Source organism: Pristis pectinata, chromosome 31 (assembly GCF_009764475.1).
Source record: "Pristis pectinata isolate sPriPec2 chromosome 31, sPriPec2.1.pri, whole genome shotgun sequence".
Taxonomy (NCBI): Eukaryota; Metazoa; Chordata; class Chondrichthyes; order Rhinopristiformes; family Pristidae; genus Pristis; species Pristis pectinata.
Window position 1 is genome coordinate 6561173 of NC_067435.1, and position 19454 is coordinate 6580626.

Here is a 19454-nt window from a genome sequence, read left to right on the forward strand (position 1 = left end):
TTAATGCTTATAAATTCATTCTCTGCCATTAGCTCTAAATGCACGATATAATGGTGGCAGCACGTTGTTCTGTACCTCTGAAATTCTATCCATTGATTTTAATAGAATGAATTCTGGAGGCAGAACATACTTTCCCACTACATAGTACGCTTAGCTCTAGTGGCAGGGGGTAAACCTCTCAGCAAAGATGTTCATGCAGACACATTGAACGTGTTGGAGGATGTCCAATCATCGCTGTATCTCACTGACCTCACTTTGTTTCAGGATGTTGGCGTTTAAAGCCATCGCACGGGTGTTTATTCTGGGTTGCAGCTGGATCCTTGGCTTGTTTCACTTTGGGGAAGAAACCATTGTGATGGCGTATTTATTCACCATTGTCAACAGTTTCCAGGGCACCTTCATCTTCATCATCCTCTGTTTGTTAAATTCCAAGGTAGGGAGCAGAGAGTTACACGACATTTATGGCAAAGAATCAGGTCTATACCAGTGTTTATGTTTATCATGAGCCCCTTCTCACTTTTTACTTAATCTCCTGAGACAGCCTATGCTTCCATTCCTTGCAGTCCCTTGTCATTCTCCTGATAAAAATGTTTTTTACTTTATTTTCCTGGACTGCTGAATAATTGGATAGTGAATTATCAGAGTTTTACTGTACTTGCCTTCAGTGCTGGAGGAACTCAGCAGGTTAGGCAGCATCTATGGGATTCTAACTGCTTCCATTTGATGTCCAAGCCACTGAATGATAGATTCATAGAGCTACACATATTGCCCACCCACCATACCATGACGACAATTGAGTACCCATCTATATTAATTCCATTCATCAACAGTCAGTCTGTAGCCTTCCATGCCTTAACAATAACAGTGCTCATCTAGATACCCCTTAAATGTTGTCAGCTACCTCACCATCCACTTATGCAGCGCAGTTTAGTTTCCAACCGCTCTCAGGGTGAAAAGATTCTTCCTCATATCTCCTCTAAACATCTAAACTCTAAACTGTGGTGTTCCTTACCATAAACCTATGCCCTCTGCTTTTAGATACCTCAGTTATGGGGAAAAGTTTCCTCTCTGCCCCATCTATGTTGGTCAAAATTTTGTAGACCTCTGTCAGATCCCCTCTCAGCCTCCTCTGCTCCAAAAAAAAACAAACCCAACCTATCTGGTCTCTCCTCAGAGCTGAAATGTTCCATCCCAGGCCACATCCTGATAAATCTCCTCTGTACCTCTGTTACGAACCAGCAACGAAAGAAACACACTGAGTCATGATTCAGTGTTAAAAACTATTTTATTAATCACTACTTATGATAATAAGAAAAATAAAAGTAAAAATGTTAGAATGTTAGAAGTAAAAATGTTAAACCTTGAATATTAACCCCAAAAACTAAACTCTTCGTGTGTGTGTGTGTGTGGCAAAGTCCCCAACTCCAAGTCCAGCAATGGTTCTTAAAGTTCAGTTCAGCAAGCCATAAGGTGAAACATGAGCAAAGGCTTCTTCAACAACCACCATTGTCTGAAGATAAGACGTAGATGTAGAGAACATAGAGAGAGTAATTATGAAATCCAAATGTTCCACGATGGAACCCAAACAACACCTCAGTGTTTACTCGGTAGTGACTTCCTCACCCCGAAAAGCATCCGAATCGTGGCCGTCCACACAAGTACCTGTTTCCTTCTACAGGTCAGCAACAAAGTGAACTCCACCGGATTACTTCCAATTTCCATATGTGGATTGCAGTGACAGCCACAGTTATTGTTTCTCATCCATCGATAGAGAAACTAGCAGGCTGGTGTCTCTCTCCCTTTTCTCTCTCTCTCTCTCGCTCTCTCTCACTTCGACTTCGACTGACTTCTTCAGCAATGTCATTACGTCCTTTATCTTCTGTTGACGTAAGCATGCCACACACACACACACACACACACATACACACACACACACACACACACACACACACACACACACACACACCTAACTCTACCTTAAAGGGACATTCACCGAGTCCATAACACCTCTCTCCAGTGTAATCACATCCTTCCTTGAGCGTGGCGATCAGGACTGCACACAGCAATGCGGCCTAACCAAAGTTTTATAAAGTTGTACCATAATCTCCCTGCTCTTGCCTTCATTAGCTGGGCCGAGAATGTAAGTACAGTAAAACTCCGATAATTCGCTATCTGATTATTCGGACGTCCTGATGGTTCAGCATGTGGCTCACCAGGTGATGCTTGCCGTGCTCCCTATCCACTTGTTGGGGTTCCACCACCTGCGCTCCTTGTTCAATCTCTGGGGCCCCAGATCCCCCGACTCCCCCTCCACTCCCCTTCTACTAATCGTGGCTCTGATTCTCACACACTCCCTTTCCACTCGTTAGTGCAATGTGCTCTCCTTCAACTCACCTGGTTTAATTAGCTGCACTCCCTTGAAGCTTACTTGGTTCTGTTCCCCATGCTCCCTTCAAGGTTACTGCACTCACTGGGAAATGTATTATTCTACCATGTAACACTTAAAGAAAAATTTAATTTAACATGTTGAACCATTATTAGAATTACATTGGATATTCTGGAAAATCTGCTTGTCCGACACCACCAAAGTCCCAAACATGCTGCGTTAATGAAGTTATACTGTATCCTGTATGTCTTCTTCACTGCTTTATTTACCTGTGCTGCCATCTTCAGGGATCATTGGACTTGTACACCAAGGTCTCTCTGTTCCTTAATATAGGCTGTTCCCTGGGTAATGAGGGGTTCTGTTTTTACAGACATCCATAAGTCAATTTTGTCCGTAAGTTGAAAAATACACAAAAATCGCTTGATGTGTTAACCACACGTCCACAGTGTTGTAATGAATGGCATCAAAAGCACATAAGACTGATAAGAGAGAACAATTACTGTATGTGGAAAGAGAGAGGAAACCAGTTCTGCCATTCATAGGAATGAAGAGAGAAAGGAAGTACATACGTCGAAAGAGAGTACATACGTCGGACTTTTGAATTTAATAATGTTATGGGAGCTTGTTTGTATGTAGGGGTGTCCATAAGTCAGGCATTTATAACCCAAGGACGGTCTGCACTCACTGTGGCCCTATCACTCATTGTGTATGTTCTACTCTTACTAGGTCAGGAGTAAACCAAGTGCTAAATATTCTAAACTGCATCACCTCACGTTATCAGAATTAAGTTCCACCTGCCAATGACCAGCTGTACTTTGTACCTTCTATTAAGGTGAAAGCCCAATGCAAGAAGTGGTTTTCCATGATGTGCAAGGCCAGGAAGATAATTTCGCCCAAGAACATTGCCACGATAACTCCTCATCCAAACTGAATGGTAAGTGAGTTTTAATTGATTTCTGTTCAATATTCCACCAGCACCAGAACAGTCACTGATGACCATTCTGCAGAGCACCTCTGTTACCTGTCACTTTACTCCTCCATCCCACTCCCATTCTGACCTATCTGTCTGTGGCCTCTTGCACTGTTCAACAAGGCCTAAAGTAAGCTTGAGGAGCAGTGCCTCATCTTCCATCTGGGCACATTGAATCCTTCAGGCCTCAACAGTCAAATTTAACAAGTTCAGTTAAATGGAACAAAAAAAACAAAATACTGTAAGAACTCATCAGGTCAAGCACCATCTGTGGAGGCAAAAGGTGTATATTGCCATTTTGGTTCGAGACTTTGCAACAGGTCCAGATAATACCCAATCTTCTTGGCATGATCACATTCTCCTCTTGATTTCCCCGTTTAGTAACAGCTCTTTCCTTTCTCTCTCAACCATCCTCATTAATCTACTAATCAGAAAAATCTGTTAACATTGAAATCACCATGGTAACCCTGACTGAGACAACCCCTTTATCCTATGTGTTCCTCCCCCAATCTCTCTGTAACTTGAAACTACATTGTTTTCTCACTTTCCCACTTTGACCTGAAAAATTGAGACTCTTTCTCTCTCCAAAGAGGCTGCCTGGCTGGCTGAGTGTTTTCAACATTTTCTGTTTTTTATTTCAGGTTTCCAGTATCTGCAGTTTTGTTTGCTTTTTATGTAAGATACTCACTTGATGAACTCACAAACTATTAAAGGACCTAAATCTCTTACATTGTTGACACTTCTTGTTAAATCCTACACTACACATTTGTTTTAGACAAGTTAATTTACTGAATGTGTTCATAAGAATTTATTTTCCACTTTGCTGTAGAGTGCCGAGCAGTGATAGTGTTCTACTCTAAACTCGTGTGTGACAGAGACCCTGCAGATGAAGAAGTGAAGACCATCATCATCTTTGGCGCACAGATGAGGATGAACCTCACAAAGATACTTGCAGCAAATGTTTTTGAAAGACCCTGAGTATTTCAGACAAGAAGCACATTACTGTGAGTTATAGCTTCGTATTAGTCTACAGTTTCAAACAGCTTGGCACAGCTTCTTTGAAACTGCCAACTACTGCTGCCCCAAAGCACAGCATGATTATGGGAGCACAGACACCTCCAGGAAGCACAGTGTCTGACCTTAAAATGTCTTGGCTGTTTCTTCTTCAAAGTAAGATCCCGACCTAACAGTAGCTGTGAAAGCTCCATCAACACACAGGTCTCCATGGTACAAGGAGAGTGCCAGTCACTGCATCCTCAAGAGAAACTAGGACTGGGTAATGAAAGCTAACTTGTAATGCACTTCTTGCAATGTGATTCATGTTAAGAGGAGCTATTCACAAATGGTGTACAATTATGGACTGTTTTGACCTTTATTGCGCATGCAATGTATGGTCACAAGAATGGGTACTTCTTCTTGATCTATCTGTAGAACCTTGGCTCAGTTTAATAACCCTTTAAATCTTCCAAGAGGCCGTAACTTCTCAGCCAGTTCCTAAACTCAAGCACAGTTAAGTGCAAAGTTTGCTCTTACAAATAAAAATTGACAGATGGTGCCCTTTGTTTGGGCAACCATGCATATATTAGCAATGCCAGTTAGAGTTGGTGCCATAATAGAAGAGTACTAGCACAGGAGGAGACATTCACCAGAATTATCAGAGTTGGCAGGTCACAATCAGCAGGTATGCTATTTGGACACCAGCAATGCCCAATTGGAGTTCAGAGCTCCTTCTAATGCCATGTATTCCACATGTATGGGGATTAATTATTCAGTGGCAGGTGGGTTTGCCCCAAACTTGTGCTATTTATAAGGCCATCAGATACTTGCAGGTTAGCCTCTTACGGACTGCTATTGATGTTACATTGATTCTATGATGATGCGGTGCTTCATCGATTACTGTAAACCCGGTAAAGTGGACGGGACAATGGTACGCTGTCTGTTGAAAGATTCTGTCTCAGCTTCAGCAACAGTAATCAGTCACAGAAATGCAAGCATTAGTAGGAGGAAGGAGAGAATAGAAAGCAGAAGGCTGATGCAATTCAGACAGATCCTCTTGGATCAGGCAGTCAGTGATCAACTTCACTACTTGACCTTAACGCCATTAAAAAAAAACCCAATACAACATAAACATTCCAAGCCAAACTTGTATATCAAAGCGTCCCAAATATGTTGCACTGACCTTTGTGTATTCCCTCAGTGTCTGCCTTCTGTGTACCCTAGCTAGTTCTTGGTGCTCCAGCATGGGCAAGATGTATGAGAATATATGGATCATACTTTGTGTAGCATTGAACTGGGATATTAAATCAGTTTGAATGTCTACAGAAGCAATGTTCTTTTTGTCATTTATAATGTTAAGGACCTGGCATCATGGTAAAGGTGACATCTGTATGATACTTCCTGGCAAAACCCGGGGTGGGGGGTGGGGGGGGGGGTTAAGTTACGGGAAATAACACCATGATATGGGGTTAAATATCCACAACCTTTCAAGGTTTATGAAAGGCGTTTCTTATGAAAATCCGAAGGTTTGAAAAGAGAGGAAGACCAAATGATAAAACTGCTTTGAGAAAGAAATATAAAAGTTTTCTAAGTTTCTTAATTGTTTTTGTATGTATCGCTTCACATCTTGAGTTTTGAACTAATTTAAACTGTGAATATTTCTTCGGTTCGGATTGAAGTACATTACATAAAATCTGGCTCTCTGAATTTGTAACCCATTATTGGGCATCAATATCTCTAAGTTTCATGGAAGAATGAAAGAGACAGATTTCAATCTAAGATTGTACACCTTTCAGTTACAATTTAGGTTAAAGATGTATTAGAATATATGGATCATACTTTGTGTAGCATTGAACTGGGATATTAAATCAGTTTGAATGTCTACAGAAGCAATGTTCTTTTTGTCATTTATAATGTCAAGGACCTGGCATCATGATTGTCTTCTTCCTACACCCCTAAGAATTTGATTAAAAAGTAATCAAAAATTGCAAATTGGATTGAAAAAAATTCAATTGATTGATTGTGGATGAAAGGAAACGGGGGAATAATGTGTACCTTTAGTTCTGTCACAAGCTGTACAGTGTTTTCACTTTGTAATTTTCAATGTTTGAATATTTTGGAGCCCATTATGTTTGCCACATTTAACCCTGACGTATAACAGTGTTGAAGGCTTTATTTCACTATGAATTCTAAGCATTTGCTATGCAGCTATGTTTAGTATTTTTACAGTCATTTTGGGTGCCATTTGAAGAATGGTGATCCAATTTAGTTTTGTTGTGATTATTTTCTCTATTCTGGTCTGTTTCATCCATGAATTGTGGTAAAATTATTGAGATTAACTAACCCACTAAATTGTAGAATCTTGACTTTTACAGTTTGTGAAAGTCAGTGTGTGAGATGATCAAAAAAATAATTGGGATTTTGTTTGAATCTCTTACCATCACCAAGGGCTGAGGGACATGAAATGATTTGATTGTCTGTCTTAGTGGATTGGGAGGCAAATTGTAGTTGTATTGCACTGTTTTACAGAATGCTTAGGTTAATTGCGGTTTTATTAAACTATCTTCTTATAAATGCACAAAAAAATTAACCCTATCTACTGACAACTATTTTAGAATCAGAGACATACAACACAGGCCCTTCAGACCACCTAGCCTGTTCTAACCATCAACCACCCATTTACACTAATCCTACATTAATCCCATTTTTTGCTCTGCCCACTTTCTCTTTAACTGCCCCCAGATTCGACTACTCAATTATAAACTAGGGACAATTTACAGCAGAGTATTAACTGTGCATCTTTATGACGTGGGGGTGGGGGAACTGGAGCACCTGGGGGAAAGCCAAATGATCACAGGGAGAACGTGTGAACTCCACACAGAAAGCACCCAAGGTCTGGCTGGGTAGGCTGGTCTAGGAGGTTAGATCACATGGGATCCAGGGTGAGATATTTCATACAAAATTGGCTTGGTGGAAAGAGTCAGAGGCCGGTAGTGGAGGGTTGTTTTGCAGATTGGAGGCTGCGACCAGTGGTGTGCCACGGATCGGTGCTGGGGCTCCTGTCGTTTGAATGGGAATGTAGGTGGTGTGATTAGTAAGTCTGCAGGTGACGCCAAAGTTGATGGTGTAGTGGACAGTGAAGAACGTTGTCTAAGGTTACCAGAGGATCTAGAACAACTGGGAAAGTGGGCAAAGGAATGGCAGGTGGAATTTAACTCAGCCAAGTGCAAAGTGATACATTTTGGGAAGTGTTGTAGATCAGAGGGACCAAGGGGTACAAGTACATAATCCCCTGAAAATGCAGATAGACAAGGTGGTGAAAGGTTGTGAACAGGTTGGTCAGAATGGATGGAGTGAGGAATCCTCATGGATTCTGACGCCACGCTCCTTCGTGAACAGCTCTCAGGACAGACCTGCACTTCCAGGGTTCGGCCCTCATGCCCCTACGGAGGTCAGCGAGGCTTAACCTGGCTGGGCTCTGAGGAAACCCACCTGTGTGCCATCAAGGTGTTGCCATCATGCCCTGACACACTGCATCCATGGGGAGAGCTCCTGCTTAAAAGGCATTTGGACAGGTATTTGATTAGGAAAGGCATAGAGGGATACAGGATAGACCTAATGTGGGCAAATAGGATTAGCATCGATAGGCATCACAGTCAGCATGGATGAGTTGGGCTGAAGTAGCCCATTTTTTTGCTGTAATTTTCTGAGTCTTTGCCCAAAAGGAAGAGAGTGGTTGTTTTGGAGATTCAATCCTCCTGGCCCCAGGACAACACTGCAGGAGGTCATATTTAACATTTGATGTAGAAGGAAGCCATTTCTCAGGCAGTGTCCTGAGCCCAATGTTCAGCTGCTTCAGCACAGACTTTCCTTCCCTCATAAGGTCAGAGATGAAGATGTTGGCTGATTATTGGTTCGCTATTGACCATGCCATTGACAGATAATGGGCAATGAGTAGACTTTTTCAATGGAGACATGCAACACTGGTCCCACAATTATGACTCTCCCGTCCTGGCCGGGTTGCGATGCTTTTCCAGGTCTTATTGCGCAAGACAGCAAGTGGTAGATGGGCCGAACGCTCAACTTTCGAGTCATTATGACTTTGCTGTATTGATGGACCAATCAATAATCAGGAGCAAATGATTGGCGTTCATTATAACCAATCGTGGATAACTAAACGTGAAGAGACTCTGATGACATCCCAGCGCCAATCAGATTAAAGATTCTGCCGCCGTTGATGTCACTTAACCAATCGTGTACAAGGTGGGCGACCATTGGCCGAGAGAATGGATTGACGTCGGAGCAGTGCAATCAACTTCGTGCTTGTGGTGATTGACGGCGGCCTCAGCCAATTAGGTGGTGTCTGGCGGTGGTGGTGGGCGTCGTTCCCTTCCCTGAAGCGGCCGCCGCACCTCATCACCTGGCCGGAGCCGCGATGTCCTCGCCCCGGGTTCGTGTGTTCGCCTCGGCCCGAGAACTGGGCCCGGCCCTGGGGCAGTTTGTGGTGGCGGCGGCCAGCCAGGCGGTGCAGAGCCGCGGGCGCTTCGCCGTGTCGGTGTCGGGCGGTGGGCTGGTGCAGCTGCTGTCGGCCGAGCTGCCGGCCGCCCTGGACCGCGAGTCCCGGCAGCCTGGCGCCGACTGCAAGCACTGGGTCCTCGGCTTCTGCGACGAGAGGCTCGTCCCCTTCGAGGACCCGGAGAGCACCTGTGGCCTGTACCGGGTGAGGGCTGGGGGGCTCCGGGGGTCCTGGTACTGGTGGGGTGGGTGGGGGTTGGTGGGATGGGGGTGGTGGGATGGGGGTTCAGGGGTGGGAAGGGTTGGGGGTGGGTTTGGAGGGGTCGGGGGTGGTAGTGAGGGGTGGGTTGGGGTGATGGGTGGATGGTCGGGGTGGGGGGGGGTCAAAAAGGGACTGAGAGGTCAATCGTGCTGTCAGAGGAATCAGGGATCACTTGGGTCTGGTAATTGTTCAGTGTTGGGGGTGGGGGGTGTCATTGGAATGCATTTAGAATCATCAGCCTGCTCTGCTCAGGGCCGTCAGAAAACACTCTCCAGTCCGTCACAGGCTCCTCACACCCTTCCATCCAGTCCGTCTTCATGGTGCATTGCATCAGGAAGGCTAACAGTTTCGTCAAGGATGCCCGCCACCCTGGCCATTCCCTTTTCTCTCTTTTTTTCACCATCCAGCTTGAAAGTCTAGACAACCAGACTTAAGAACCGATTCTTCCCCATTGCGATTGGACTTGTGAACCAATCACTCCCTTTCTGGTGGTGCTGCTACGTTCTTGGACTCTTAATTCTACCTCTTCTCACCTCAGCATTTCTATTTGCACTACTTCAGTTTGCACTGTTGTACTTTGCACATTCTGTGGTTTTGCACTTTTGCTGCATTTATTGTTGCATGTATTATTACCAGGTATACTGTTCACTCTGTGAACTTCATGTGAACAAGGAATTTCATTGCACCCTGGTGTGTATGATAATAATCTAATCTGTCACTGTTTGGTATAAGGACCTAATTAGCCCCATCTAATAGTACCAGTAATTCCAATGGGCATTGGAGCTGATGGCTATTAGATAGGACTGACTCTTAGGACTGGGCTGGGAATTGACCATACTGGAGTCAGCGATTGGAATTGACACTGATATTGGGTAGGGGGTGATGGAGCCACATTCAGATCAGATTAGTTTATTGTCATACACCAGGGTGCAATGAAATTCCTTGCTTGTGTGAAGCTTACAGAGTAAATGTTGTACGTGGTAACAACAGCACAAAACAGCAGAATGGTGCAAAGATCGCAGTGCAATCTGAAGTGGAAATGCTAAAGTGACAATAACAGAATAACCAAGGTAGGTGGAATTGAGTCCAAGAAGGTGGCAGCACCACTGGGAAAGGGGATGTGAAAGAGGTGATCAGTTTAGAAGTCTGATAGTGGTGGGGAAGAAGCTGTTCTTAAGGAGACATGGGAATGTAGATGCTGGAACCTGCAGCAACAGTCTGCTGCAGGAACTCAGTAGGTCAAGCAGCATCAGTGGAGGTAAAGAAATTGTTGACGTTTCAGGTCGAAACCCTGCATCAGGAAGCTGTTCTTAATTCTCGTCATCTGGGCTTTCAAGCTTCTCTATTTTCTCCCGGAAGGTAGAAGAGAGAGAAGGGAATGGCCAGGGTGGCAGGTATCCTTGATGATCATGTTGGGGTATGACAGCTGTGAGGGTATCAGGACTGAGTCTGGTTGGGGAGAGGCAGAGTCAGGTTATTGATATACTGGGTCTGCAAACTAATGACTCAGGGATAACTGGAGTTAGAGGGCGTTAATACTTCAGCGATGGCTGTGGGATACTAATATTCAAGGAAAACTGAGATTAGAAATTCTTGTCTAGTTAAAGTCACATTTGGGATAAACGATCTAAAATAATCGAAGACTAGGGAGTAGGGTTATTAATCTGATTTTTAAAAACTGGGCATTTGGGGTTGAAGAAGGATTGGCACAGGATTACTGTTTGGAGTGAACAGAATTGTAAAACAAAATAATTGCAATCTTTTACCCTTGATTGTTTGGGGAAACTTATTCTTTAGACTTTTATAAGGAAGGTGCCCAGGTGTGAGGGAACTTTGCTTTGAATGGATTCCATCTGTTTTCTATTTTTTCCCCTTGCTATGGAATGCATTTGGCATTGCCTCTCTTCCTTGTGTCACATCTGGCTTCTGAAACATGACTGCACATCTTACAAAGATTATAAAGCAAAGTGTGGGATGTGCAATTTTTCATTCTATTGAATCCTGATGCTGATGAAGTGCTGTTCCTTTAGCTTACTTAGGACATTGTTGGAACAGTGTAGGTGGCCAAAGACAGAGAAATGAGGTGCATGTCAAACACAGCCTGCTTGTCTTTCTCCTGCCACCCTCACAGGAATGTGACTAATCCAGTATTCACTTCTGATCAGATTGACTTGCCATTCATCACTGACCTAATGTGGCCATCAACAGAAGAGAGCTCAAGGACGCTGATAGAGAGAAATGTTCCTGCCCTATATTTCCAATACTTGGTTTTGATTCCTCTGTGAAATTGCCACCTCTCTGCCTCTGAATTCCTCCAGTTCTGTCTCTGTTGTGCCTTCCTGATTTCCATCACCCTTGCAATTGCTGGCCATCAACTCCAAGTTCCATTCCTAGACCACACTCTCTTGGGTAACTATCCTAATATCTTTATATCTGGCTGGCTATTTCCAAATTTTGGGTGTTTTATTTCTCCAACAATAAATTATGATGCAACAGTTAGCAGCCAGGAAGGTTGAGCTCAAGAATTTATAGGCAAAAGAATAAGGTATTTAACAGTTTGAGACTGTGGGGTGTGGCATAATCAGAGCAAACAAATTTGAGAGGGGTTGTTCACCTCTCCATTTAATAATTTGATCCATTTCTCCCAATCTGAGCTGGTGTCCATGGCATTTAACCACCGCATTACCTCTTTCAGAAGCAACTATTCTCCAAGATCTCCATTCCTAATAACCGCGTGGTTGCAATTAACCCAGCACTGCCTGTGGAGGAAGCAGCAGACAAGTATGCAGAGAGATTGAGAGAGGTACAGTATTGAATAGTGTTGTAATGTTGTGCGAGTACCCAAAGTATTCCAGTGCTCTGGTGTAATAGATGGGACAGGAATTGGGGCTTGTTTTCTCTTCGTATTGGGCTGAAGGTACTTTCAAGGCAATGATGGTTCATGGGTATAACTGGATCAGGTGTGGGGTGAGGAAGGAACTGTATAGAGTAGGGCCTTTTTAAATATACTGAAAACTCCAGACTGGAATTGCTATTAATCAGAAAAGTGACACTGACATGAAGGATCTGGGGAGAGAAAAGGGGTTGTTCTTGAAACAGAGATAAGAGATTTGACGTATTCAAAGTTAAAGAGTTTTAATACAGTACTTAGCAAAAAGCTGTTTCTACTAGCAAAAGATGGCATAGATTTTGGAGAACGTGCAGAAGTAACTTGGGTGGTGGTGAGAATTTCTTCTGAAGGGAATTGCAATGATTCAGACTGAAAGGCATTAGAAGCAAATTCATAACAGAATTGTGTAAATGCATATAAAGGAAATGTTTTGTAGAAGCTCTACAGGGAAAAACTGTGGAACTAATTGGATCGATCGTGACAGTGGATGCATTTTTTTGGGGGGGGGTGGATGGGAAGGGTGTAGGTTGTTGGTCATCAAATAGCCGCCTTATCCACTAATTCTATAATTGTGAAATATGGTACAGAAGGATTAGAACATTGATGTTCTATGTTAATGTTTACCCTGGGATTCCTATCTTAAATATAGATATTTATATTTCATCCAGATTCTTTGTTATTCTTCGAGAGAAACCAATTTATGGTACTGTATTGTTTCAAGTATTGGATGTAAGCAAATCGCCCAGATGTACAATGATATGAATGATATCAAAATCCACATTGCAAAGTTTAAAACTGCATTTACAGTGTGACAAGAATCCCGAATTGGGATGATTTTGGAACTTTGCCTGTACTCTGCACATCACATTGGTTGACTGGTGCATTTGCTGCAAACTCCTGCCTGATCTCCAACAGCATTTTCATCTCAATCAATGTTCCTTGTTGTTCTGACCCCCTGCTTGTATTTTCTTCCCCCAGATGTTTCCGGGTGACGATTTACCAATCTTTGACTTGTTGATCCTGGGAATTGGTCCCGATGGGCACACTTGCTCTCTCTTCCCGGACCACCCCCTGCTGCAGGTAACCTGAACAGATAGTGTTGGAAGGGAAGTTGCTTGCAAATGGATGGATTTGCTCAGAGACTGTTACTGGTTTAAACACTGTCTGGAAGCAAATTGTAGATGTTCGGTTAGTTGGTAACCAGCTGAGGCTCCTTTTGCGAGTTTTTAAGATTTTTGTTTAAAATTAAGGTTTGATAGGATTAATGTTCTCACTTGTGACTGGGTTTAAAACTAAAAGTTCAAATCCAATAGAAGATTGTGGAATAGGTTTTTTTCTTACAATGGTGAAAATGTGGAACTCTTTACCACAATGGGTAGATGTGATTAGCAGAGGTGCACATCGGGACGTGGATAAAGACGTGAGAAAGGAAGGTTTAGGGATGTCTGTAGAGAAGAGAGGCGGCTCATGTCAAAGGTAAGCATTGTCTGTTTGGAGTGAATGTTCTGTTTTCATAGATTCCTCCCCCATCCCCTCTCCTCTGAAGTGCTTCTAGCTCAAGGGATGAAAGGCCAATCTTCAGAATCAGATTTATTATCACTGACTTGTATGATGTGAAATTTGTTGCTTTGTGGCAGCAGTACAGTGCAAACACATTAAGATTACTGTAAGTTTAAAAGAAAATAAATAGTGCAAAAGAAAAAGAATAATGAGGTAGTGTTCATGGACCATACAGAAAACTGATGGCGGAGGGGAAGAAGCTGTTCCTGAATCGTTGGGTGAGAGTCTTCAGGCTCCTGTACCTACTCCTCAATGGTAGTAATGAGAAGAGGCCATGTCCCAGATGGTGAGAGTCCTTAATGATGGATGCTGCCTTCTTGAGGCACCACCTCTTGAAGACGTCCTTGATGGCGGGGAGGGTTGTGCCCGTGATGGAACTGGCTGAGTCTACAACCCTCTGCAGCCTGTTGCGATCCTGTGCATTGGAGGCTCCGCACCAAGCTGTGATGTAACCAGTCAGAATGCTCTCCAACGTACATCTGTAGACATTTGTAAGAGTCTTTGACATACCAAATCTCCTCAAACTCCTAATGAAGTAGAGCCACTGGTGTGTTCATGTAAGTGAATGTTAAGCGCAGCAGATTATTCAGCCATGAAGGGAAGCAGGGATTAGTGTTGGAAAATAGTGGTGAGGTACGGGTTCAGCCATGGTCTTAATGAATGATGGAGTACGCTCAAAGGGGCGGGTGGCTGACCTGTTCAGGCCAATTACGTTTTCACCCAACAGTTTGTAGCCAAGGTTACCAGCTATCAATCTGAACACTAGTAGTGTATCTTTTCTTCCACATTTACATGAACTATAGAAAGTTAACTTTAATACCGGTCCATTAGAAAGGGTAAGTGTAATATTGACCTTCATTGCAAAGAGCAACAAACAATCTGCTGGAGGAACTCAGCAGGTTGAGTAGCTCCTGTGGGAGGAAAGGAAATGTCGACTGAGTCCTGATGTAGGATTTTGACCCGAAATGTCGACAATTCCTTTTCCGCCCCCCCCCCCCCCCCCCCCCCCCACACACACACAGACGCTGCTCGACCCGCAGAGTTCCTCCAGCAAATTGTTTGTTGCTCCAGGTTCCAGTATCTACTACTTGTCTTTATTGCAAGGAGGTTGGAATGTAAGGGGGACTGTAATCGTCATTGGCGTTGATGATACGTAGTTTGGATCTTCACAACTAATGAGAGGAAAGGTGGAGAAACTTGCCTTTCTCGAATTATTTTTCTCAACCTCAGGACATCAGAGAATATTTTGCAGACAATGAAGTGTCATTGTAAAGCACCATGGGTTCACTCAGTAATGGGTTCCTGTAAATGTGCAAGATCCTGAGGGTTTTCTCTGGATGGGAAGTCTTGAACTAGGAGGCATGGTGTTAAGATAAGGAGTTGGCCATTTAGGACTAACAGAAATTTCTTTCCTAAGAGGATTTTGAATCATTAGAATTCTTTAGCCTAGAGGACATGTTGCTCAGTCATTGAGGATATTCAAGGCTGAGATAGATTCCTCAACAATAAGGAATTGCTTTATTATTGTCACATGTACCAAGGTACTGTGAAAAACTTGTCTTGCATTCCATTCTTACAGATCAATTCATTACACCAGTGTGTCGAGGTAGTACAAGGTATGCAGAATAAAGTGTAATATCTACAGAGAAAGTGCAGGCAGGCAATAAAGTGCAAGGTCATAACGAGGTAGATTGTGAGGGCAAGAGTTCATCTTATCATAAGGGAGTTGAGAGAGCTGGGATGATTGGTAAAGTCATAGAGTTATATATCATGAAAACAGGCCCTTTGTCCCACCAAGTCCATGCTGACTGACATATATATATATATATATATATATATATATATATATACCCAATTACACCAGTTCTACACTAATTGCATTTTACTCTCCCTGCTGTCCAATCAATTCCCTCCATATTCCACCACTGACTTGCACACTAGTGCCAAATTACAGTGACCACTTGGTCGACTTGAGATAAAGAATCAGACATGATTTTATTGAAAGGTAGGACTAGCGTAAGGGACATTATGGCCTCCTCCCTCTACTTGTGTTCTTGGTATCAGGAGCTGCTGTCTGCCTGAGATGTTTCATTAAAAAGGCAAATTCCTTGTTGAGCTCTGCAGTAATATGTTTGGTCCCTCGAGGGATGTAATATGGGCTTGTGATAAATGGGATCAAATCTGTTGTTCTTGCTCTTCCTCGAGCAGCAATCCCTGCAGCAGGAAAGAAAGAGAAATCCATTTAACTCGGCTCAACTTCAGGACACAATAAGGCACTGCACAGCCAGTTAGTACTTCAGAGGCGCAACCATTGTGGTAATGTAGCATAGGATCACCTGATTGCGGTAATGGCTTCTGTGAGGACAGTGTGAGGAGCTTATAATCATTTGATAATGAGAGCTGGGAGCTTATTGTGCCCTTTGGTGCACAGCAGGCTCTCATAAATTGCAATGACTAAAATGATCTGTTTTTATTATGTAGAACGAAGGATAAATAAGACCTCAGAGAAAATTCCTTGCTGATTAGAAGTTTTCCATCGGCCTGAGTTAGCAGACTGGTATCTCGTTTAGTGTTTAACCCAGAAGATGGTGTCTTTGGTACAACATTCCCTGTAAACACACTGAATGTGCTGACGTTCCTGAAGTGAGTCTGGATGCCATAGTCTTCAGAATCGAGGGGGGAATATGTGCTGCTGAGCTACAGCTGTTGCTGCCCCTTGAAGACGGTGAATTGCTTGCTTTGTTCATGCCACTTACTGTTGTTCCATCTGTGTCTGTGTCACAGCAGGTGCTTCTGTGCCATGCACTGAAAGAGGGGTGGGTGGCAGTGCAGGTCTTGCCCTTGTTAAGTGTCCAACTAGAAGATGATGCTGGATTCTCTGGAGTGGGAATTGAACACACAACCACTGATCCATGTTCGGGCACAGCAAAGGCTCACAGTTGAGAGCCAGACATCTTGAAGTATCTGATGCAGTCTGCAGAGCTGGTGACCCTGCAAATCATTAACCTTGCTCCTTGGTGACTACTCATGTCACTCAGGACTAATCACCTTTTCTGCATTACATTAGAAAGTATATCATTGTTTCTGAAGTGCTTCAAGATGTCCTGTGGTTGTGGAAGGTGTTGGATAAATGTAAGGGTTTTCAATGGATAAAAAGAAGGCAAACAAAGTAGAGGTTTGAAATTAATAATGTTAATTGCCATTGAAATGTTACCGATTAATGTTAGTGATTAAAGCCTGTAAATTTTAATGTCTCCATTAATGTATTGTTCCATCTGTTCTGGAACAGGAACAAAGTAAGATCATTGCTCCAATTAGTGACTCTCCTAAGCCACCTGCGAAGCGTATAACCATGACCCTGCCCTTACTGAATGCTGCCCGTTGTGCTCTCTTTGTTGTGACTGGTGAGAGTAAGGCACCAGCCTTAAAGGTAAGAAGCTGTCCATGGGAGTGTAGGCATTTGAGCTGCTTTCAATCTGACATTTTCTATATTGTGGCTAGTTGTACCCAAACACTTTCATACCCAGTTAAACCCTTAATACCCATACTTAATCAATCAATCAATCCCAATTTTTAATTGAGACCACATATGCTTCTTCACAGGTTTCATGAAAAGAATTGTTCTTACTATGCCCCAGACTTCCCCACCAGGGTCCTTTCCTCCTTTGTTCTTTCTCTTTTTCTTCTTTCTAACCTGTTGAGTCCTTTAACCATCTTAAACACCTCACTTAAATCACCCCTTACAGATGAGGGAAAACGGCCTTTTCTTTGTGAACTCTCCTTTTCACTTAATCCTCCTAAGGCCCAATATTATTCAGGTGAATTTGCATAGCACCCTGGATAGACCAATCCTGATGTGTAGCGTCCAGCACTGAACCCAGTATAACAATACTTGTTCAGTAAGATATGCACTCACGCCCCTTTCTATTTGGCTCGACTGATGGGGATTGAGTCTGTACATGACTCCAAAGCTTCCTGGATGTTGGAATTGAAGTCCCCAGTCTTTGAATAATCAGAAGCAGAATGCCATAGAACCATACAGCACAGAAAACAGGCCATTTGGCCCTTCTAGTCTGTGCCAAAACTTTATTCCGCTAGTCCCATTGACCTGCACCCAGTCCATAACTCTCCAGACCTCTCCCATCCATGTGTCTATCCAATTTATTCTTAAAACTTGAGAGTGAGCCCGCATTTACCATGTCAGATGGCAGCTCGTTCCACACTCCCACCACTCTGAGTGAAGAAGTTCCCCCTAAACCTTTCCCCTTTCACCCTAAAGCCACGTCCTCTCGTACTCATCTCTCCTAATCTAGGTGGAAAGAGCCTACTCGCATTTACTCTGTCTATACCCCTCATAATTTTGTAAACCTCTATCAAATCTCCTCTCGTTCTTCTATGCTCCAAGGAATAAAGTCCTAACCTGCTCAATCTTTCCCTGTAACTCAACTCCTGAAGACCCGGCAACATTCTAGTAAATCGTCTCTGCACCCTTTCAATCTTACTGATATCCTTCCTGTAGTTAGGTGACCAGAATTGCAGACGATACTCCAAATGCCTGTTTACTTGTAGCAATGTACCTTTGGATTTCTAAGTAATCTGCTATTGCCTTTGCCCAGGATATTCTGGAAGGCCAGAAGGAAAACCCACTACCTGCTGCCCGTATCCAGCCAGCCGAGGGCGAGGTGCATTGGTTCATTGATGAGGCTGCCGCAAGCAAGTTGACTATTGAGGTGGATCGGACACATCAGTAGACACCTGCCCTCCCTCCTCCATTACACAAGGACTTGGAAGAATGTGTAAAATCTGTCAGGCTGATTTTTATTTAACTGATCCCAGATAAACTGCAAAAGTGCAGTGACCTTTGGAATCGTAGATTGGTTTGATTTGTTATCCACAGACTCAGTATCAGAGAAAATGTTCTCTAATACGCAGAAAACTTAACCAAAGACTGCCTCGGAGATAACATTGAGTGAACATTGTATTGGCATAGCAGTTAAATTTCTAAACCAACAAATTCAAAAAAAGGTATGGGTGGGGAAATACTAAATAAATCCTTAATTTGTTGTAAATGGAATTGCATTTAAATTTAAAACCTTTTATTGTCCACATTCCAAGTGTTGGTATTTGGGTTTTTCTGGTGGTCAGTCTTGCATGAGGATTGACTCCCTTCACCTGAAGCACCACCTACATTGTAGGGTTCTACATTGTATTCCAATCTGGGCCCAAACAGACTGTCAGATTCATTGCCATTCTACTACCTGCCAGTAATGAGGTAGGATTTGTATCTAATCCATCTAATCTTTGAGGGTGTTTGTTTTAATAGTAGTTAGGGGAATGTAACTGATCTAACGGATTTAAAAATGAAAAATGTTACACAGCTGGTCAGGTGGCATCGGTGGAGGGAGAAATAGACCTGAAATCTTTCTCCCTCCACAGACTCCGCTCGACTTGCTGAGTATTTATAACATTTGTTTTTCCAGATGCTGCAGTCTTTTGCTTTCGGTGATGTTGGATTGTGCAGCAATAGACTTGTGTTAGTTTCCATGTTCAGCCTAAACTGCTATGAATTTTACACAGGATATTTGCAAATGTGCATTAAATTAGTTGATCTGATTGTACGTAACCGAGCTATGTCATGTACTTGTTTACTGTGGTCTCTTGGTTGAGAACTAATCTGGCCATGTCGGTACCAACCTCCAGCTGAATTAACACATTGCCAGGAACCTGCTGGTTAAACTTGAACCTGGTTTAAAGTTTGTGCTGAATTTAAAGATTGACTTTTCCAGTGGCTCCAGTTTCTATTACATTTATCAGTCATCAGGAGCACCATCGTACAAGCTCGGTAAGCAATGATTATTCAAGACACAGTTTAACT

General features: G+C 43.1%; 2 protein-coding genes across 3 annotated transcripts in view; both read left to right on the forward strand.

The window, feature by feature from the left end:
- Window positions 1–6202, forward strand: part of LOC127585017 (adhesion G protein-coupled receptor E3-like) — a 41446-nt gene extending 35244 nt beyond the window's left edge. For both annotated transcript variants that reach the window (XM_052042125.1, XM_052042126.1), the window contains exons 17-19: window positions 265–433; window positions 3219–3320; window positions 4186–6202. In XM_052042125.1, coding sequence (XP_051898085.1) covers window positions 265–433; window positions 3219–3317 — 268 coding nt within the window. In that variant the 3' untranslated portion in view covers window positions 3318–3320; window positions 4186–6202. The remainder of the gene's footprint in view (window positions 1–264; window positions 434–3218; window positions 3321–4185) is intronic.
- Window positions 6203–8625: 2423 nt separating this feature from the next.
- On the forward strand, window positions 8626–19202 carry pgls (6-phosphogluconolactonase). Its single transcript, XM_052041979.1, has 5 exons — window positions 8626–9072; window positions 11825–11932; window positions 12998–13099; window positions 16869–17009; window positions 18196–19202. Exons 1-5 carry the CDS (start codon window positions 8788–8790, stop codon window positions 18328–18330), a joined length of 771 nt encoding a protein of 256 aa, XP_051897939.1. The 5' UTR covers window positions 8626–8787; the 3' UTR covers window positions 18331–19202.
- Window positions 19203–19454: the final 252 nt, after the last annotated feature.